Source organism: Tenrec ecaudatus, chromosome 2, assembly GCF_050624435.1.
Source record: "Tenrec ecaudatus isolate mTenEca1 chromosome 2, mTenEca1.hap1, whole genome shotgun sequence".
In the NCBI taxonomy this organism is placed as follows: Eukaryota; Metazoa; Chordata; class Mammalia; order Afrosoricida; family Tenrecidae; genus Tenrec; species Tenrec ecaudatus.
The window spans coordinates 20387150-20410248 of NC_134531.1; the positions used below are offsets into that span (position 1 = coordinate 20387150).

At 39.5% G+C, this 23099-nt stretch overlaps 1 protein-coding gene across 2 annotated transcripts in view; it reads right to left on the reverse strand.

The window, feature by feature from the left end:
• The window catches only part of CDH12 (cadherin 12), a 344128-nt gene extending 341073 nt beyond the window's left edge, over nucleotides 1-3055 (reverse strand). For both annotated transcript variants that reach the window (XM_075542993.1, XM_075542992.1), the window contains exon 1: nucleotides 2825-3055. In XM_075542993.1, the coding sequence (XP_075399108.1) occupies nucleotides 2825-3055 (231 nt within the window). The remainder of the gene's footprint in view (nucleotides 1-2824) is intronic.
• Between the last annotated feature and the right edge of the window lie 20044 nt (nucleotides 3056-23099).

Here is a 23099-nt window from a genome sequence, read left to right on the forward strand (position 1 = left end):
ACGATGGGACAGAAAAACAGGTGAACTCCTTTCCTCGCTATGAAGCAAAGGCCAAGGTGGCATGTAATTGAGGCCCGAGGACCAAGATAGACTTGGTTACTGGCCAAGGAGAGTTCTTGTTGTGGACAAAAGGCATATCCTTACTGTTTGCTGGTCCTGGCTGTGGTAACCTGTTAGCCTCCTTAATAAAGCCCCCCCATCAAGAGTATTGTATGCGAGCTTTGTGTGGCCACTGCAACGAATGGCCAAGCCCAGTAAAGAAATGGAATGTCATAGTAGGAATGGTTGGTGTTAGGGTAAAGACGGATGAAGGGGGAAGGTCTGTTTGATCCTTGCCTCATTCCACTAGATAGGTGAGATGAGGTCAGATATAGCCGGCCACCTTCACGACCATTTGCTGTATAAACATTTACAGCCTTGGAAACTGTGTGGAGCAGTGTTTCTTTCTTCTATGTAGTCACGATTAGACACAATTGACACCAATGTCGTAGACTATTTATTATTTTGGTTATGAGTCAAAATAAATTGAATGGCACCAACAAAAACAATGGAAATTAATGTTTTAAAAGGCAGATAGATTGAAAAATAGAAAAAGCATGAATTTAGAGCATCAAACAAGAACTTGTATCAACAATTACATTTACGCTTTCTCCAAGCCTCCATTGAGACGTAAACTATTCATCTGTCTAGCGTAGAATTAAAGTCAGTTTCACCATCAAAGAAACCATCAAAGTCTGGAAACTAAAATCAATGGATCTGTTTCAATAACAAAAGAGTCTTCTCAGATATTTTCTAGGAATCCTAATGTAATATCTACCTGCTGTCATAAGCAGAGCCAAGAGAACCCAGCTAAGTCTTCCCCACCCATTTGTTTTAGATATTGATATTCTACCTTTATATTAAACCCAATCACAAAACATAGCTTCTATGTACCTCCTGTAAATAAATGTATCTCGCCACAGGGATTTACTGACCATTTTATTCCACAGTTCCTTAACGGAAACTTTGTGTAATAATGCCCTTAGTTCAGTAAGTGAGCGCTCTTGTCTTGACTACTAGTGCAATTCTGTGTTTGGGAGTAAGTATCATGGAATTTTTCTAGATCCCTTCTTTTGTCAAGGACAAGTAGTGATGCCTTCTGGATAGAGTACTAAATGATTGGATTGCATCTGATTAGATCCTTCTATGCATTTCTCCCTTTGAGGCATGCTGACCTTCTACTCAGTCTATGAATTGACTAGACGCCCTAGAAATGTCCAGAGCTGCTACCTATGGGATTGGCTTTATTCGCAGGTTCGAGTTCCTGGCGGGTCACCTGAAAAGTCAATTTGTACTATTAGTGAATATGAATTTATTTTGTAGGATAGAAATATGACTGTTAAAATGGTACAAATCTGTCAACTATAGTTTTTAAAAACAGATAGCTGATAGATAGATAGATAGATAGATAGATAGATAGATAGATAGATAGATAGATGCAGATATAGATAAATATGTACCCCACCAAAAGTGCTTTCCCAAGGCTCCATATATCCCAGCAGTACACTTATGTATGTGTTAATTTTCAACAGTATGCCTGAAGAGTTCCTCCATGATACTATTTACTCTCTCTTAAATAAACTTTCAAAAAATGTAAGGCAAATAATGTAAATTATAAATAGAAATAATTCCTTTGACCCAATATTTAAATTAGAAGAGCCTTCACATTCTCTTTAGCTTAGGCTTTGAGAAGGTGGTGAGGAGTTTAATTGGGAAGAGTCATAAAACTCCTTTGACTGCTCCCTATGGTTTTTTCTTGCAATGGATTTCTTCTTCTCCTCGTGGTTTTTCCATTTTTCTCTGACGCCTTCTTCAAATATTTATGTTTTCACCCAAATTTAATTCAAAAATATTTTTGAAATTAAAAAAAGCTAACAGAAATCAAATAAAAGAAATTGGGAGGAAAAGAGTTTTCCTTGGAAGGGTAAATAAATTGTATTTATTCCAAATATGGATCAATGGATTTATTTAAGAATGCAAGCAGTTCTAGTATTCTGCCAGCTTCAGAGATGGGCGGGAAAACAAGCCTGTCAGAGACCCATTCCATTCCCAGTTTGCTCAGTAGCTGGTGATTGGCAGATACTCTGCGACAGTGTAAAAAAAAAAAGAAAGAAAGAAAGCAGTCAAACAGAAATCTGCTGAAACAGACATCCATCAACTATATGGGGGAAAAATAATAAAATCTTCATAAACTTATGATATGATATAAATTCTATGTGCTGTGTGGGAAATTAATATGTACATACTTGGCCTCAAAGATTTATTATTTTGGACATAAATAACTTGCAAACATATAACGAACCCATGTTTTGGTTTTTTTAGAAAGCGTGAAGCCAATGCATTCAATTCAGAAATCAATCCATATTGCCTGGTATATTGACATCTTTGGTCAGTAAGAACATCAATGTTCGTTTCAAATATTTATGCCTGGTGATTTTTCTGTGTCTGTTGGTGCTTCACAATTTCAGAATGACTTTGAGCAATCACATATTATGAAGGAATTTTCAAGATATTTTTTTAAATTCACTTCATGTATTCTGTAATGGATGTCACAGATAGGAGCAAAATATCTACCACACTCATGAAAATAGTCAGCAAGACATTGGAACAAATAGGCAGTACATGCTATGACAAAACTCACCCAAGCCATTGAGTCAGGACAGAAACCAGGTCTCATGGATTGCAATTCCAGTATTCAGTCACTGGATATTCAATCCTTGTGCAACAAATAGAACCACACAAAACAATGCATGTTGTCTCTTTGTCAGAAGGAAATCATCATTACCTTTCCCACATACTGTGGTTCGGAGCCCATGTATTCTTCCAGCACAAAGAACTGATTCCATACCCAGCCACGTTTAACTCGCTGCAAATGAGAACGCCGCCCTCGCAGGTGGATGACATTCTCTTTGGGTCCGGTGACTAAAGTGGGTGGTGGCTGCGGTTGAAGTGGTATTAGGAGACCTCCATCCAACAGGACCCAGAGAAGGAGGGATAAGCAGTTCCTTGTAAGCATTGGCAATGGCTTTCGACAGCAGAGCAACAAGAACTCCCACGCTTACTGTCGACTTGTGGGATCCAGCTTTGAGATGTCTGTGGCCTCCACCACTTAGCTTCGTATTTTATTGCAGCAATGATAATGCGGGCATTAATCCTTTTGATGAAAAGATCGCTGCTGTATTATAGTCCATCTAAAGGGACCTATAAAACAGATTTACAAAGATACATTAAATTAATAAGATCACACGATGAGCTTCATCCAAAGTTTCATTATACCTGCCACCAATTAAAGAAAAAGGGGAAACCTGCTTTAGAGGATTATATTGGAAAAAAAATTATCTGCCCATTTGTTCAGGTTAACTTAGATGAATGATCCAGGTTGTTGTTCTTTTTACAGACTTGATAGAAATTAGTTACAATTAAACAAAAGATGTATTATGAGCAAAGGAAACCAACTGTTGTTTAATAATTCATTTTAAAAGCAAAACTCATGTCACTATATTTAAAGTGAACTTCAACTTCAGCACTATTATCAGGTGGCACTGGATAATTCTATATTGATTTTGTTTTCTTCCTTTGTCTATGTCTATGTGTTGTGAGGAACATTATTAAAATAAAATGCTTATATTCTTTAATGCATTCATCTATTTCTCAATAGCTTCCCCCAAACCAAACTGAACAGTACCCATTGATGTCTAGTCAATTCCAGCACATGGTGTCCCTCTGTGGGCTTTCAGAGGCTGTGCAAATCCTTCACCCACAGGGCTAGCAGCTGGTGGGTTTTTACAGAGAACTGTGCAATTAACAATCCAAGGGCTACGCACCATGCCAGGAGAATGTGGCCCATTCAATAAATGCGCTTGTTAGGTGCCATTAGGTTGACTTTTGACGAATGCCCACTCCCGGTGACATACTACAACTGCCGTCTATGTTTTTCAGGCAGGGATCTTTCTTGTTAGCCGACCACCAAGTCTTCACGGCAAGGTGCAACAGGGTGCGTTGAAACCCAGCCGTTGTGTGGACAGCTGACTGCTTAACCACTGAGTGACCAGAACTCCCCATAGAACGAAGAATATCATATTGTAGAGCAAGCATTCCCCTTGGTGAAAAAACAAATTTAGACAATTTTTATTGGTTCTTCTCACCATCCTTCAAGTTTTTGCTCACCAGGCCATTGCCTACAGCGTAGGTGTAGTGAAGTGGGATTTTTCCACATGACTCTTCTACTCAAGTATCTATAATTCTCACCAAATGATATGCTGGGACTAGGTGAGTAGGACATGTGTGATACTGATAGAGGGGATGGGCAGTTATTGGTACCAACCCCTTGGCTATAAGGATGAGCCATCTGTGAAACAGGAGAAGAGAGGGGAAAGCCAGGAGCTTCAGAAGGACAGATGGGGATCCACAGATCTCTAGTTGCAGTGTCGGGGCTGGCATCAGGGTCACCAGAGACTATTTACGGAGCAAGAGGAGCAGTGCTCAGACTATGGGACTCTACGATAGAGCAACAGCTGGGCTTCCTGGTTCACAGAGGTAAAGGCCAAGGGACCATGTGGCTGCGAGACTGAGCACCAGTGAGTGAATGGGTTACTGGCTGAGGAGAGGTAATGCTGTGGACCAATGACTGTATCCTACAGTTTACTGACCTTGACTCTGATAACCTATTAACTTCCCTAATAAACACCCATAAGTGTGAGTTTTATCTATATGGAATCATCATAAGCCAGAGGTAACTCTATGAAATAACAGCTATGTCTTGTGTGAGATAAGGGGTGAGCAAAAAAAATACAATGAACAAATTTACTGCCATCAAGTTGATTTAGATTCGGCGACCCTAGAGGGCAAGGTTGAACTTCCACTTGGGTTTCTTTGTCTGTCTGTCTGTCTGTCTTGACTAGAGCAGAAAGCCTCCTCTTTCCCTTGAAGAAGAGATGAGGTGTTTGAAATGCTGATCTGGTGCTTAGCAGCCCCCACATATAGTTCACTTTGCTACCAGAGTCCCTAAGCAAGGATTTGGGCATTTGGGACTAGAAGTACAGAACCTACAAGGGTTTCAAAAATTAAATACATTTGATAGGAACTGTTTTATATATGAAAATATATGTGAACTATCATAAAAACCAATCTATGTTTAATGAAATGTCTATAAAACATTGCAATTTGTAGACCACTCAGCCACACTTGCTTAGTCATATGCAAATAGAGTAAAAGAGTATAAGACACTCTTAGCTTATGCTCACATTCAAGTACTTAATGCTGACACTTTTTATCAGTTTGGGATAAGCTAGCAAATGAATGGGCTGCATCAACATTTTAGTCACAATATTATCCATAAAGGCTTGCCTTAAAGGGAGATAAAACAGGACATGATTTTAATTCCTCTGTGAAGAAGAGTCGATACGGGGCAATGGGATAATGTCAATGTCTGAAAAGAGCAACCACTCCATACTATAAAATATTAGGTATATATATATTCATATATGTATACTTTATTTCAGAAGTTATTCCTGAAAATATAATGTTCATAAAAACTTCATTTGGAGCTACATTGTCTAATAAAGCAACTAATAGTGATATGTACTATTTACAGGAAATCTGATCATTTGAAATCAAAATGGGTTGTATTTTTAAATTATTCACTGAAACTCAAAGACCTAGTTCATAAAAGAAAGGTAACTCTAATTATAACTGTGTTAATCATTGAGAGGGTAATATTTTGAACACAATTGTTTAAATCAACTGGTCATTAAATTAGCTTTATCTTTAGAATCTTAATCTTTTCAACTGAGCTTAACGGGAACTTAGAATAATATATGCAGTTCATAGTTCTCATTATTTTCTCTTGGGCAACATTGATTTAGACAAAGGAGCTCAAAGTACAAACTGTTGTTTCTGCTTAAGAATATAAATAATTTATTCTTACCATTAAGAATTAAATATCTAACACAGGCTTGGGTGATGTGTTGTCAATACATTTTGGAGGTCAGATAATATTTACATCTACTTCCTGAATCTGTGCCGGCAAGGCAGTCATTTTCTATTTCGAGTTTAAATTATTCACCTGCACATCCAAAGAGTCTTGCTTTCTGTGTCCACATTGCTTTCTGCACACAAATCCATCCCAGGCAGTGTTTTTACAGTACAGATTGGGAGAGCTGCTTCCATAGTTGAGAACTCTGACTCCTCAAATCTATTCCTGTATGTGTGACCAGGTTTTGTTTTCACCTTCAGTCCCATAAAAATGTTCCACTCTACTTTTTGAGGGTGTCAGGCATCAAAATTCAGAATTTGAAAACATGGACTCTAGGCCCCTTCTCTAACAAGTGCCCTTTTATTCTGTGTAGGCAGAGTGCTAAGGTTGGCCAAATATCCCTAATCGCAGTTATCAGTATGGTTGACAAGTCTCTCCCCACTTTGATGTCAGATGTCTCTGAAATCTGAATTTTTATGCCCCATGAAAGTTATTGTTTACAGATCCTAATCTAAAGATCTTCTGTCTGTACAGATACAATGGGTGTGTGCATACTGTGAGGCATTGTCTCAGATGCAAGTAGAGGACTGGATTATAGCAAGGAGATGAGTGACTCAGGTAGGTATTCTTTGCTACCTTAATGAAGAATTAATGATTAGTATTTGCTTTGTCCCTGTGATTTTGCTTTATAGAGGAACCCTGGTTATAATTCTTTCAAGACAGATTTCTTTTATTTTTGGCAGTCCATGATCATTTCAATATTTTCACCACTGTTATAATCCAAATGAATCAATTCTTTCATTTTCTTATTCATTTTCCAACTTTTACGTGCATATGAAGCGATTGAAAATACCATCACTTGTGGTAGGTGCACATTACTCCTCAAAGTGACATACTTTCAAACTTTACAGAGTTCTTTTGCAAAAAAATTGATAAATGCAATAAATCATTTGATTTTTCAACTGGTGCTTCCATGGGCATTGATTGTGATTCAAGTAAAACCAAGTTCGTGATAGCTTCTGCGAGACAAATTGACACTGTGGCTGCCCCATGGGCTCCAGCATGCTGATTCTGAAGTGAAGTCAGACTGCTCAGCGCTTCATCCAGCTGTACTTAGAGGTGGAACTGCCGTGACGGCACCTAACAAGGATAAATAACCCCAATAACCGCATCACGGTGGGTCTTAAATACATAATTATTAAATGGACACATGAGGGAACTCTGCTGAGTATGACAGAAACTAATTGTCAATAAAAGCATTTTATAAGCCATATAAACCCCCAAAACAAGCACACTCTCATTGAGTCATTGCCTACTCAGAGCAACCTTACAAGACAGGGTAGATATGCCCCTGTGGGTTTCCAAGACTGTGACTCTTAGAATAGACAGTTTATCTTTCTCCCTTGGATCATCTGGTGGGTTTAAATGTCGTCTTTATGGTTAGCCATGAAAGGCCTGATGAATACGCCATCAGGGCTCCGGCATGTTATTGATGTTCGGTGACTTTGAGTCAGCTCAGACCCATCGATGCAGCACTGTGTCAGTCATTCCATCACTGTGTCATCCCATCTCATGAAGGGCCTTCCTCTTTTTCACTGCCCTTCCTCTCTACCAAACATCATGCCCTTCTCCAGGGACACGTCTCTCCTGGCAGTATGCCCAAAATATAGAAGACAAAGGGATGCCACCCTTGATGCTAAGGAGAGTTATGGTCTTACTTCTTCCATCGTTTTGTACTTTTAGCAGTTCATGGTACTCTCAATATTCTTCTTCAGCACAGCAGTTCAAATGTGGATTACAATATCAATGTAAGGAGCACCAAGCCCTCACAACTAGACCAAAAGGTAACATCAAAATTAAAAGAGGAAAGATTGGAGTGGTCAAGGATTTTCTCTTACTTGGATCCATAATCAGTGCTTATGGACGCAGAAGTAAAGACATCAAAAGACCTATTATGTTAAGTAAATCTACTGCAGTAGACCTCGTTAGAATATTGAAGAGCAAGATGTTACTTGGAGGACTAAGCCGTGCCTGAATCAAACCATGGCATTCTCCATTGCGTCATATGCGCGTGAATGTTGGACATTGAATAAGGAAGCCATAGAAGAATTGGCTCCTGCACAGGGTTTAAAATTCCTTAGCTAGTTAAAGTGATGTGTTAATATAATCCTCACTCTAAATATGAAACAGAGGAACAGAGATGATAAATATTTTGGCAACAGTTCACACACTAATATATAACTGATCTGTTTGAATCCCTGCAGTCTGATTTCAGAGCCCATCCTCACCTATGCTATGCCAAGGTATCCGTCACTGATGAATGTGTTAATGGATGAGAGCATCAAGGGAATTAGAGTATTGTTAGGTAGCAGGATAGGGACAGGGGTGTCTTTCTCCATGGCTGAATGTCCCCTACAGGAGTTTGCTGCAGAGAACCAGGCGGGCCCTTAGCCAGCTATAAACACTACTGGGCATGTGCCAATTCAAGCCTGAGACATGTGGGCCATACACCTGGGCAGCCCATACTAAGCCCAGGTGGGCTTCATTCAGTCAATGGGGTCAACCAAGACCTTAGATCCTACCTCCCAGCCTCACCTACCAGGACTTTGAGACCCCTGGCACCTTCTTCACTTCTTATTTGGCTCCTGTTCTGCACCTGCTCAGTTGTGCTGTGGTCTCTCCATCTACCACGTGTGGGTGTGCAATCCCACAAGGTTGCCTGTGTTCAGTGACTGTAAAACCTGAAACAAATTCTGCCCTTTATAAAGACCCACTTGCATCATACATTAAGCTCAATGTGAATTCTTTCTCACACAAAGCCAAGAACCGAGGTATTTCCCACTCGAGAAACCTAACAGTGTGGTATCAAAAGGAATAGAAGCTTAAAAACTGGGGTTCTAGATAATTTTCTGCCATATCAAGTAGATATTTTAATATCAAGATGCTTGGCACATTTTTAGTTGACTCTAATAAATAAAAAGGTGATTTCCAGTCTTGGGAGAGTTAAAGAACTGAAAAATGGGCACTGGAACAAAACAAATAGATTTTTTTTAAGTGATCTTGAAGCTTCGTTTTATGCTAAACAACTGCATCAATTAGGATTATATTTGTTTGGTGGAGAGTAAAAGCAACAAAGTCCTTTCGTCTGTGGAGGGTTATCAGAATAGCCACAGCAAAGTGGACAGGCATAGTAATGACCACGAACATGGCAAGGGACCAGGCGATGCTCCCTTTTGTTATGCAAAGCGTCACCATGAGTCCAACCAAACTTGAGGACAGCAAACTACATTTCTGACTGATTATTAATACATATTATTTAAATTCTTTGGTATTCCTTTAGAATGAATACCCGTAGTTCCCAGCTTAGGTTGCTGCATTATGATCTCTCATTAAATTCCCGCCCCTCACACTGCAGTCCGTTAGAGAACAGACGAACAGACATTATTTTCAGTAAATGAGGCTGCTCCCAGCAGACCCCAGCCTCCGGCCACAGCTGTCAGCCAGGGAGCTTTCAGAGTGTTATATCACAGCAGAAATAATGCAAGGAGATTGAAGGACTCCGATTCTTAAGTGAAAGAAAACAACTCCCCCAGGCAGGAAACATCGTTTAAATTACAAGGAGGACGGTTGCAGAACCATCATGCTAGGTACAATGGTCCCAGCACCACCACTGTTGTTACAAAAGCCAAAACATCAGACTTTTCCTGAGGTGTCAGCACCCCATGGAAACATGTACCCTTAAAGAAGATGTATTTATTACAAAGGACGTCACCAGGAGTGCGTTTTACTGCACATACCACATCTCAGGGCAGAGTGTTTAAAAAATTTATAGGGGGATATGAGTCCTAAAGTTTTGCGGAGACAAAGTGGCCTTCCAGGTCTTTTCAAAGCTCACGAGGAGTCCCTGGGCACACATTCCTCTCAGCAGAAGGTTGAGTTTTACAAAATGGTCATTGATCAACACACAGGGTACTTAGATGTAAAACGCCCATTGCCAGTTACAACCTCCCCGCCCCCCCTTTTTTTTCTTATATGTTTCCAAAGCTGAGCTAGAGCTGAAGGGTGTGGTTTCCAGTATTATTCGTGTAAGTATGTGTTTGTGTGTCTTAGGAATGCCTCCTGATCAGGAACCGATTTGACTTAATTGATATTAAAATGTGTATCTTTATTAACTTCCACTCATCAGTGTTTTTCTCACACTGTGGTTGGCAGGCATATTGTCGTGATACTGGAAGCCAAGCCACTGCGATTTCAACTCTCAGCAGGGCTCCTCATAGTAGATAGTTCATAGCACCTCTCAGTTTGGTGATTCAAATCTATCAGTTTCTCCAGGGGAAAAATATGAGGCTGTCTGCTTTGAGAACAATGTACATTCTCAAAAGCTCTAAGAAGCAACTCTGTCTTAAAGGGTCATTATGAGTGGGAGTGAACTTGATAGAAGTGGATTATTATGGCAAGAATGACAAATGAGAGTGGAAGGCCAATATATTCATTGTTTTATATATATATATATATATATATATATATATATATAAATTTCAAGATCTACCAGGAAATACAGCATTATCATTTATAAGTTACTATCCATATGTACACAAACTAGAACAGTAATAAGACTTATCAAAATTTAAACAGTGAAAATAAGCAATATGAAAAAATTAGAGCATTTGCCAACATCTGCAGTGTGAAATGACGTAATCATGCAATCAAGATGAACGGATGATTGCTGGAGATTGGACTGTGAAAGTTAGACACTTCAAAGAAGGATATATAGTTGGAAAAGATGGATTTGAAGATAGAAAGGATCCCAGAGATCCTGTGGTAGAATTTTGACTCATAGCGACCTCTTGTGCAAGAGTATAGGACACCACCAAGCCCTGCTTTACCCTTGCAATTGTTCTTCTGCTTGAGGTGATTGTTGAAGCGACTGTGTCCATCCATCTCACTTAAACTGCCCTCCACTTTTATAAACTGGGAAAATATGATGTAAAAGACATCTTTTGCACCTCTGTTTAAGACGCACGTCACTACAAAACACACCTGTTTAGAAGAAATACAGAAAGAAAGCTTGTTTTTGTTGTTAGGTACAGTGTTGTTGTTGGTTCCAACTCATAACCACTGATCCTATGTACAATTAAACACGGTCTGGTCCCCCCCATGCTCACAATCGTCCTTATGCTTGAGCCCATTGGGTGTGTTGATTTATCTTGTTAGATGGTCTTCGGATTTGTTTTGTTTTCTTTTTAATTGTCTTTCTACTTTACGAAGCATGATGCTTTTTTTCCAGGTACTGGTCTCTCCTGATAATATATCCAAAGAATATGAGACAAAAACACTTCTTAGAAGACAGCAAGATTTGGTCTCACATCGTTAAGACACATTATTGGAAAGGGTCAGTTCATGGAAAAGCACATCTTGATTGAGAGTATAGAAGGACAACATAAAAGGAGAAAATGCTCAAGAAGTTCGCCTGGTTGGCACACTGGCAACAACGGTGGGCTTACACAGACCAATGATGGCAAAGATGGTACTGGAGCAGACAGTTTATTTCCATTGTACACCTGGCAACTAGGAGGTGGAACCAATAGAGGGCACCTAGTAAAAACAACTACATATTTCGTAGAATGGAGTCTCTTAGGTTCACAAGTGTGTTAATTACTTAAAATAATTCAATTATGGGTGGCATTCTCAAGCTGCACCATTGATCACTTTTTAACAGTGACTAAATCTGTGTTGGAAGAAGCAAGGACTCAGTGATCCACAGAGAGAATTATGGGAAGACTTCATCTTATGTACTCCGAACAGTTTTTCAGGGGAGACCAGTCCCTGAAGAAGGACATCAAGTTTGGTAAAGTAGAGAGGCAGAGAAATAGAGGGAGGCTCTCAATGAGAGGGACTGACACCATGGCTCTAACAATGGGATCCAGCATAGGAACGAGTGAGCAGTTGGTGCAGGACCCGGCACTATTTCATTCTGTTATTGTAACTATGGGTTACCATCCAGGAAAACAACTGGACGGATGGCACCTAACAACAACAACAAGTGTGTTTATTTTAAATGATAATGTTATGGAGAAATGCTAATGGGATTATTTAAATGAAGAATAAACTTTAAAGTAATAAATATTTGCAGTCCCCTGCTTCCTTCATTTGTAAAAAGCAAAGAGTAAATCCATTGTCAATGATTCATCGGGATTCACTAAGGATCAGAACAAATCAATGCCTTGTCTTGAGGCCTCCTGAGGTGTGTCAGAATACAGCAGTCCCATGGGATTTCAATGGCCCTTACCACACCCAACAACATCTTTAAAAAAGCAGATCACATCATCTTTTTGTTCCCGTGTAATGACATTGAGTCTCTATTGCAGTGGATAGGTTACTAATGAAATGCAGTGTATATGTCGAGTACCTACAATCAGTGCTCATGAAAGCAACTCTCAGAAGTGAATCGATTTTCATTTGCATTGGCCAAATATGCTGCAGAAGATCTCTCTGAAGTGTTAAAGAACAAAGGTATTGTTTTGAGAAATAATGTGCACCTGACCCAAGACATGGCATTTTTCAGCTATCTCATATGCTGTCCAAAGATAAACGATGGATAAGGAATTCTGAATAGTAATTGATGCCTTTGTCCTTGTAGTAATTATAGTGTTGAGAATGAATATTTAATCTACCATGGACTTCCCGAAAAACTAGGGAAATTGGCTTAGAAGAAGTGTAACCAGCTGGGAGTACGTATTATCCTCTCGGGAGCGATAATTCCCTAGAAAGTAAAGGAGCAAGAAAATGGAATATTCTCAGTGGATGGATTGCCGGACATGAGCTCAAGCCTAGTAATACTTGTGAAGATGGCTCTGGACAAGGCATTGGTCTATTCGCCGTGCCTTCTCACTCGATGGGTAAGTATGGACTTGAGAGCTCATAGCAACGGGGATAACAGGGATCAAAAATATGCCCAGCCAAATCGTGATAGGAATGGCAACAGACTGTATGTAAGCCTCACCCTTTCGATATGCCAAGAATAAACTATATTCATTCTTAGGTAACTCCTATATGAAAAGCACAATTTTAATAGATGATTCAGCTTTATAGAGATATTTTATTTGTTTATTTCACAATATATTAAATTTGTGACCATCAATAGATATTTTATGATTCCAGCCAAAGTTAATACATTTAAAATTGGTTCCTAGAAAAATTGTCTGAAAATTTTCACCGAGAGAGTGTCATGTGAATATTTTAATCTTCACTCACAGAAAAAAAGGCATCCTTGGAAAATCCGGAGAATAAGCAAACATTTCAAACCAGATTAAAAGGGGTCTGAGTAACTTTATTAAAATTAAGTTCCACCTATCTCTTGTGCAGCAGACTTAATTACAATTTTTCTGTTCTATGAGCTGCTCATAGAGAAGCAAGGAGATAAATCAATCACAAGTTGCTGAGACACAGAAAATGAGTAAACTTATGATTACACTCCGGTCTAAACTGCGAACGTCATTGACCTTTATTCCCATGTTCCCCAGACTCTATTTTCTCTTTCACGAAACTGTGAGGAAGCCAATCAGTGCCATCTAGGAAAACTTCAGTCTCAGGACATAATGGTTGCCATTAGTAGCTACATTCGGACCAAGAAAAGCCGACTGTGTGGAGGAAAATACAGAAAAGAAAGAAGCTCTGTGTGAGTCTCTCAGTACGAGTACGTGATGACAAGGGAGAGACTCTTTTCTATGCAAAGACAGATTGGAGCACGTTTGGGTGATTACTTCCATGGTGTGAGTTTTAACTACAATTCAAAAGAATGTATGTGATGAAAGCTAGGCTTCTATGCCATCACCGTCCCCTCTTCCTGAAAAAGGGCTGAATCAATGGATGTCTTCACAATAAACGATGAAGCACGAAGGGATGTTCTCCCTTGGACCAGCTGAAATGATGCCACGAGGATATGAAAATTAGCTCACCTCTCTAGTTCTTCCCCCATGGTGCATAGAAATCATCAAGAGCTTGAGTGAAAGAGAGATCGCAATAGCACCTCCATAAGCAGTTCTACTTGAGCATCTGGAGCTGCTATGGGTTGAAAATCAGCCCGAGTTCAACTAGCAATACCAGCAGTGGCTCAGTGCTCCACAGGACATCCCACCACCGCCTTGGAGTGCATTCAGACCCACAGGGACCCTGGAGTTCAATCAAACCTCCGACATGCTTTTAGCGACACCCAGCGGAACTGTGACTCACCGCTCTTAGGGAACAAAGTAGATTGTTCTCAGAGAGAGCCCTAACTGGCAAAAAAAAGAAATATTGCTACTTTATTCTAAAGGCTTAAATGATTGCAAGACTTAATGGAATGAGGAGATTTGATTCACTGGAATTCCAGAGGGAAAAGATCTTGGAAGGAAACCATGCGGAGCTGAACAGAAACTCAGAAAGACCCTCCCAGAGAATAGGAAATGACAGAAGCTCCATTAGGATAGGTGCCTTCTATATAGGTGTGTGATCGGTGTGTGGTGTCTTGAGGAAAGAGAAGAATGAGAGAGAGATTTTATAGCCAAATTTGTATTTGGAGAATTTACTCACGGGCAAAAAAAGATAGAGTGGCACAGTGGTGAAGTGCTCATCTGCTCACCAAATAAGACGTGAAAGGCTGCTTTTGTAAAGATTTCTACCTTGGCAAGCATGGGACTGTCCTACTCTCACTCCCTCTTACTGAGTTCACTCCGCCTGCAATGCAATAGGACAGAGACGATCTGCCTCTGGGTTTCTAAGACTTTACATCTTTCTGGGAGTACAAGTCCTTAGCTTTCTCCTACAGAGCACTTGGGGGGTTTGAACTGCTGACCTCAACGCATGTGGGCTTACTAATGGGCATAAAGAAGCTTGGGCTGGCTAAGTATCAGTTCTGAAACCTGGGACCCAAGAGAAAACTATCAGTTCATTTTCTAAGTTCTAAATTAGTATTTTCTTTTTCTCAAATAAAAATATTATGATGGCTAATCAGTTTTGTAAAGAATTAGCTTAATGATTCCTGTTTGTTAAATGAATGTTATATCAATCACACTGTCCAAACTACCCGGAAATTTTCATCAAATAAATTTTTCTTTTTTCTTGGATCTCTGATGAATAATAAAAAATATTAAAAATGTAATATGAATGTTTTTGAGCATTTCATGACTCACTGTGAAGGTTTTTGGAATTCCTTGGTGCCGGAATAGAAGCAGAAATATGGTTGACATCAGATAGATCTTGCACAAGTCAAGGAATACCAGGAGGATGTTTACCTGTGCTTTGTTGACTATATGTGTAAGACTGTATGTGTTTGAGAAGAGCAAAACCAGTGATGTATACACATTTCAATCAACAAAATACCCCACAGAGTTGTAGAATAACTAAGCCTAGCCTAATTCAAGTCATGATTCATATGTTCCACTGAAGGATTTATCCAGGGTGAATGAACTAGAAGCAGGAAGACAAACCAGGAAGTTGAAAGACCAAAGATTTGAGATGGAGGAATACAAGGTTAACAGGCTAGATTCATGTCTGTGGAGTTTTTAATTAATCTACGGTTGACAGGCTATATGGCAGACCACTGATTGCTCCCAGAGTTGGTAGGTCACATGATGATCTGTTGGCTCAAAACTAGAGGTCAGTGCCATAGGTGCAGGGTCCAGACCAATAAGAAGACTGGGATGCCTTCCCATAGACTGTTTAAACAGGAGTAGGTTACAACCCAGAGGAAATTTCCTTTCGATCATTTCAGGGGTGTGACCTGATAAAGGAGACTACACGCCTCCCTAATTCTCTTACAACTAACTGCCTTGTTGCCAGTAGCAGATTCCACCATGGATTTGATGATACTATTAGGTCACATTACAGGGAAGGCATCAATTGCCAAACAACTGAGAATCCCTAACCAGTCAAGTGGACACAAAGCTAACAATCGCACTAGAGGAGGCAAATGATCGCATACATCTTTATACATTATGCATAGATCTTTATGCATTATAATGCCATGGCGAAGATGAGGAATTCCAAAGCATGCGCTCATGCAGTGGCTGTACATAAATCAAGAAGCAGTCCTTCAAACAGAACAAGGCGGCATGGCAGCATTAAAAACTGAGAGAGCTATGCATCAGGATTGTATATGTCCGCCATACCTAATCAATCTGCATCCCAAGCAATAACCCAGGAAGAGGGACTCTATAAAGCCAAGGTGGCATCAATTTGACGGAGACTCCTTAAGCACCTGGAATATTTAGATGCCGCAACCTTGCTAGTTGAAAGTGACGGGTATTTGAAACATTGCCGATGGATTCAAAGATCATTGCTTTTAGAATGGTTAACACCTCGATTGAAAGAAACAAATATCTTCACAGCCAATAAGTGACACAGGGAGACATGGAGAAAAGGCACGATAAAGGGTCTCATTCTATGTGGATCCACAATTCCCAGGTAGAGAAACACCCATCAACACATCAGGGGACTTCATGGGACACATCTGCTGTAAACAGCTTATTTGAAGGACTCAATAGGAGGGATGCCACATTGCAGACGATGGTTTATTTGACCCAAGTCATGGTGCTTTGAGTACCTCCAATGTTTGCCAAAGCTAGATCAAAAATAAGAAGACTTGATGCATTTGGATGACAATGTTGGTGGAGAATATTAAGTAGACTGTAGATTGCTAGGGAATTAACAAATTTATCTTGAAAGATGTAGATCCAGAATGCGTTTGACTTGGCTTCACCCCAAATACCTTGGCGACATTGATCAGGAGAGTCCAAGCCTTGTAGAAGCAGAGGAGCCGCGCAAGAAGAAAACCATGGCTGAGAGTGAGTGACAATGTGGCTATAAGCATGGGCTCAACCACAAAAGCTAGGATAGCACAGGTTTGTGCAGTATTGTTTTTCCTGATGTACTGAGGTGGTTAGTTTATTGTCCCAGCCTGGCCGATAAACACATGTGGGGTTAATTGAAGGGCGGAGGGATAAATGGCTTAGAGAGCCTCGCCTTTTGAGTTCTCAGGTCTCTTGCTTTGTGGTGGTCGGACCAGGGCACAGCTGCCTTAGCAGCTCCCTTCTTCAGCTTGCAAGGATGATTTCCTGCAAGACATCCCTGAAGAGAAGCCACATGGACTTACCCCGATTCAGCCCTGGGTGCTGGAGCACCCGTGTGGAGACCCCTGCCAGCGCTGAGATGCTTACATGTGCACTGATCTGGGTTTCCTCCTGCGGTTGGAGTCATTGAGTGCATTTTGTGAGATGGAGGAGGACTTTTGTGGAGTGCTGTCAGACATATAGGCTAATGTTGGGCTTGTGCACTTGGGCAGCACTGGGTTGGTATGTTTTCTTAATGTGCACTTACCCTTGATATAAAGCTCTCTCTTGTACATATTAATTTCTGTGGATGTGTTTCTCTAAAGTGTCCAGACTAACAAATGTACATAGCATCACTCTTCAGAACCCAAGAGCAACACCTAAATATGCGAGGGGCAAATAATATAAAACTAAAAACAAAACAAATACTTAAATTAATATCCAGAATTTAGTTCATTTCTTTAGTATGTAAATATTTACTGAGCCCCTAATATTATGTTGGTACAGTTTTAATCCCCCTAGAATATCACTGAATTTAAAAAAAGATAACATATTTACTTTACCTACCTTAAATAAGAATGATAGGGTAAGTTATATTAATATTTCCTTTTACACATTACAAACATCATTTACCACCTCTACAAGAATATACATATTTATTGTATGTTTGCATATATTATTATGGGGGAATCCCATACTGATTTATAACATCACAGTGTGTGACTGACTTCATTCTTTTTTCTTTTATGGAGACACAATATTCTCTCATAACCTAGTCTCATTTGGCATCTTACAATGCATCATTGGCTGTTAGACTTTCACAGAAAAAGAAAAGTGCATTATTTCTAAGATTGTTTGGGACATTAGCCAGGACTGTCTTTAATTGTAAGAATTCCCTGAAGTGTTTTCCATTTTAATAATTATCATCAAAGACAAATGAGACAGTAAAATTGAAATGAAATAAATGGCAAACTGTCAAAAGTCAAGAGCTATGAAAAACTACATGACTAACAACCAATATATTTTTATCAAGTATATTGCATCCAAAAATTTATTTACAAAAGATAGATATGTAAACTACAGATGAGGAAATATATCAGATAAACACCAATATTAGAACCTCAGTATTGACAAACTTTTTTTTCTGTAGGTGAAAGTTCACATAGTTAAAAGTTCAGGTTTCTCTTCCCCTAAGGTGTGTTTCACAGAGCTCTTGAGGGCTCCTGTCAGTAGTTAAGGGCTTGGTTAGAAACCACATATCAACGCTCCATGGGAAAAAGATGGGTCAATGGCTTCCTTAAACATTTCCAGTCTTGGAAACCCTACCTTCTTCTTTAGGATTTCTCTGTGGCAGAATTGACTCAACTAAATGGTTTTTAGAAAAGTATCTGTCGCAACAAATTAAGGTTGTCAATCTTCTTAGAAAGAAGTCCAACAATCCATGACCAGGTGGCAAGGCTGTGTTGCAATTGTACCTCAACTGAGCAAACAGCCAAAAGGTAGAATTTGGCCTACAGACCACAATTCACTGATTTCTGAAAACTGATGTTATGTTGAAGAGTACTTTCAAGAGGTACATTAGAAATTAACTTTAAGGCCAGTTATAATAGGTACATGTGTTATATTTCTCTATCTCAACAAGTCCACTATGTGTGCTCAGTTATTTTTATTTTTTTAATGGAAAAATATCAATCCATTTTAATTCATTAGGGAATGTTAAAGACTAAGCTGTAGGAATTTATATCTCTCCTCAGGTTGGAAATATAAAATTTGGATATTTTATAATCAGTATTTCCTTTCTTTTTCTTTTTTTCATTTTATTGTGACTATAAAACTCTTATCACAATCCACACATCCATCTGCTGTGTCAAGCACATCCGTACATTTGTTGCATCATCATTCTCAAAACATTTTCTTTCTACTTGAGCCCTTGATATCAGCTCTTCTTATTTTCCCCTCCCTCCCTCCCTCCCTCCTTCACCCTTGATAATTTACAAATTATTTTTTTTTCATGTCTTACACGGTCTGATGTCTCCCTTCACCCACTTTTCTGTTATCCATCTCCCAGGGAGGGGGTCATATGTAGATCCTTGTGATCAGTTGGTTATCTTTCTCCCCCAACTTTACCCTTACCCTCCTGGTATCTCTCTCATTATTGGTCCTGAGGAGTTTATCTGTCCTGGATTCCCTGTGTTTCCAGCTCTTATATGTATTCTTGTGCATCCTCTGGACTAGCCAGATTTGTAAGGTAGAATCTCCTTACAGAAGGATCTTGGGAAGGAGACGAGCCAGTCAGGGTGTGATAGAGCAACGATGAAAAATACAGCTTTCCTCTAGTTCCTAAATGCTTCCTCCCCTCCACTATCATGATCCCAGTTCTACCTTGCAAGTCTGGCTAGACCAGAGGATGTACACTGGTACAGATAGGAACCAGAAAAACAGGGAATCCAGGGTGGATGATACCTTCAGGACCAGTGGTGTGAGTGGCCATGCTGGGAGGGTACAGGGAGGTTGGAAAGGGGAATTGATTACAAGGATCTACATGTGACCTCCTCTTTGGGGGACGGACAACAGAAAAATGAGTGAAGGGAGATGTCGGACAGGGCAAGATATGACAAAATAATAATTTATAAATTATCAAGGATTCCTGAGAAAGGGGGTAATGGGGAGGGAGGGGAAAAATGAGGACCTGATGCCAGGGGCTTAAGTGGAGAGCAATGTTTTGAGAATGATGAGGGCAATGAATGTACAAATGTGCTTTACACAGTTGATGTATATATGGACTGTGATAAGAGTTGTATGAGCCCCTAATAAAATGATTTAATAAAAACAAACCAAAAAATAAAGAGAGAGGAGAAAGCATCAAAGAGGAAAGTTGGATGTTTCATTGGTGCTATATTGAACCCTGACTGGCTCATCTCCTCCCCGCGACCCTTCTGTAAGGGGATGTCCAGTTGCCTACAGATGGGCTTTGGGTCTCCACTCCACATTCCTCCTCATTCACAAGGATTTGTTTTTTTGGTCATTGATGCATGATACCTGGTCTTATCAGCACCTCATGATCGTGTTAATTTTTTTTCTGTTGTTGTTGTTTAGAGTTTGAATTACATGACATATTTTAAAATAAACTGTGAAATATTCTAAGGCTCAGTGAGGAAGTTTTATTCTTAACCAATATTCTTTTTGCTCTTCTCTTTGTAACTGAGATATGAGATTTTAAATATGTGCCCTGGTTCCTTTGAAATAATAGATGCTCTGAAACATACAAGGAGGAACACACACACTCAATCCTGAGTGAGGAATAGACACTAATCAATACTGACCTACATCACTGGAGGCCCTGAAGTAATGTCCCAAGAGTGACTTGTGCACATTCCCAACACGCTGATGATTAATGGATGCAACATTTCAACAGATGCCTGCACTGGCTTTCAGCTCTCAGAGACAGCAGATGGGTGACAGAAAGAAAAACAAAAGGCATACTCCCGTGACAGCTTCTGATCTTGATGTTGATGTGTCTGGTCTCGTGGAAGCAGATCCAACAATTTTCCTTTCTTTTATTTTCACCATTCTGATCATTGTTCTTTTCCTTCTTTCCCTGTCTATCTCCCTCTTAGGAGTTGTAATGCTCTTCAAATAGGTGAAACATGCTTCCACACTGAGCTCTTGGAGATGATACAAGTGGCTTTCATTCTTGCAGGTACAAGCCAAATAATAAAGGAGAAGAAGCAGCAGCAGATGACCCCAGGACCTTTGCAGCTATGCTTCAACCCAGGTTTTTCAATGGTAAATAGATAAATATGGAGTTGGGAAGATGCTGAGCTTCCCCTTATTTTCATAAATTGCATTATTTTCCCTGTCCACAGTTGGCAGCCTCCTTACTGCTATAGTTAAGTGTTGCTTATATAGTTGTCATATTGCTTATAGTGAAGCATTGTCACTTATTACACAATAACACAATTAATTATTACACAATTAATTACTTATTTCAGAATTAACACCAACCAGAATCTAGTTGGCTTTACAGATTTACACATGTCATCAAAAAGTCCGAGTCAATTTAGACTTACAAAGTCACAGATTCTAAACTGATTTCATATGTAACCAAAATGTGAAAATAACAAAGCACTTCCATTTACTCTTTAAATTCAGAGAGTTGTATTTTCCATACTTCAGATGGCATTATTTTACAGTGAATGATGCAAATGCAGCCTCAGGGAAATAGAAGTGTATCAAGCAGCCGCACTATGCAAGTCAAGAAAGTCATCGCTAGTTGCCAAAGGAGGTTTCTAGCAATAAACATAAATTGGTCAGGTTATTGTATTTTGTATCATTATGGCTTTGGAGAAAAATCAATAATGCATTTGTAAGGGTAGCATTCATTGAAAACAAACAAAGAAACTGTGATACAGCCTCACTTTAGGTGAACGCCCAGTTGAAGCTATTATGGGGAAATTTAATGGCAAACCCAAGGTTTCATAAATGGAGAAGCTAATCAATCGGGTAAAGAAATCCTGAAAGTAAATTGATATAAAAGCTTCATTATACTGTGTATACCAAGATAACTAGATTTTTATCTGCTGAAGTTTTAGATTTGTAAACGCATTAGCTAAAGAACAAAAACATTACTATTAAATACTGATGGACCATTTCTCACAATTGAGCTAGTACAAATTAGGGTCATCATAAATGCTTCTGAGTCTAAGTTTGGAGAGTGTCCATTTTGGAGTGTGAGACGCAGCCTTTAGAAAAGACGCATTAAGGGAAGGACGTTACTGCACGTGGAGTCGAGTTAGAAGAAGATTACAGAAGGCAAGGGCACAGGCAGGCGAAGGAGAAGGGCGAGAAGAAATTAAAAAAAGGGAAGGTAACCATTGTAGTTTCTTATCTTCAGGGGTGCCTTCAATGAGAGGCTATGGAAATGTATTTGAAATATTGGCTGATAATGCCAAATTGCAATCTGTTATGGATTGAATTGTGTTTCTTCTAAGATAGTTGGATGTCTTAGTCTCTATGCCAGTGATGAAGGAACTCTAGTGGAGTAGTGCTTAAACACTCAATCAACAGGTTGTTGGTTCAAACTCAACAGCTTCTTTGTGGGAGAAAATGTGACAGTCTTTTGCTGCCAGGATAATGGCGTTGGAAACCCTATGGGCAGTTCTACTCTGGCCGTAGAGTGACTCCGTCATAAAGGCATTGCTGTGATTATGATTGGATTTGCAACTGTGTTGTCTTATGCTAAGAAGATGCAATTAGCATAGGGTATACCTTGATTCAATCTATTTTGAGAAACAAAGGAGAGTAAACAAGGCAGAAAGAGAAACATAGATTTGGACGGAGACACACCAAACCACATGATCATTGTCTAGGAGCAGAAGCTAAGATGATGTATCTTTCTTCAGAGCTCACACGGACAGAATGTGTTCCCCAGCAACTGGTGCTCCCAATCTGGGCTTAAAACCTCCTAAAATGCGAGAAAATCAATGGCTCCCTCTCAAAGTCATCCACATGGGATATTTCTGATATATCAGCACTAGATAAGTCAAACGGATTTTGGTACCTGTTAGTTTTCTAACAGATACCTAAGGTAGCTAAAATGTGGAAATTACTTTGAAATTGAGTAACAGCTAGAGGCTTCAAGAGTGCAAGGTAGCTTCAAATAGAAATCTTGATTGTTTTAAAGAGGACGTTAATAGAACTACAGTCATAAAAGGTAACCCTGCCAAGGGCTTCATAGGGAGTGAGGGGAGGAACAGAGAAAGTCTGTAGGAGAGAGTTTGAAATCTTTGAGTAAAAGATTGGCCCATTCACTAAATCTGATTTTAGGCTTAATTCCAAATAAGTCCTTTTTCCCTACACCAAATAAGCACAAATGTTTGACTTTGTTTTAAACATCAGTTGTTGACCAATGGTCTGTCTATTGGATGAGGAAAACCTTGAATATGTGTGGTAAGGGTGAAGAAAAAAATGTAAAGCAGATTTTCAAATGGAAAAAATGG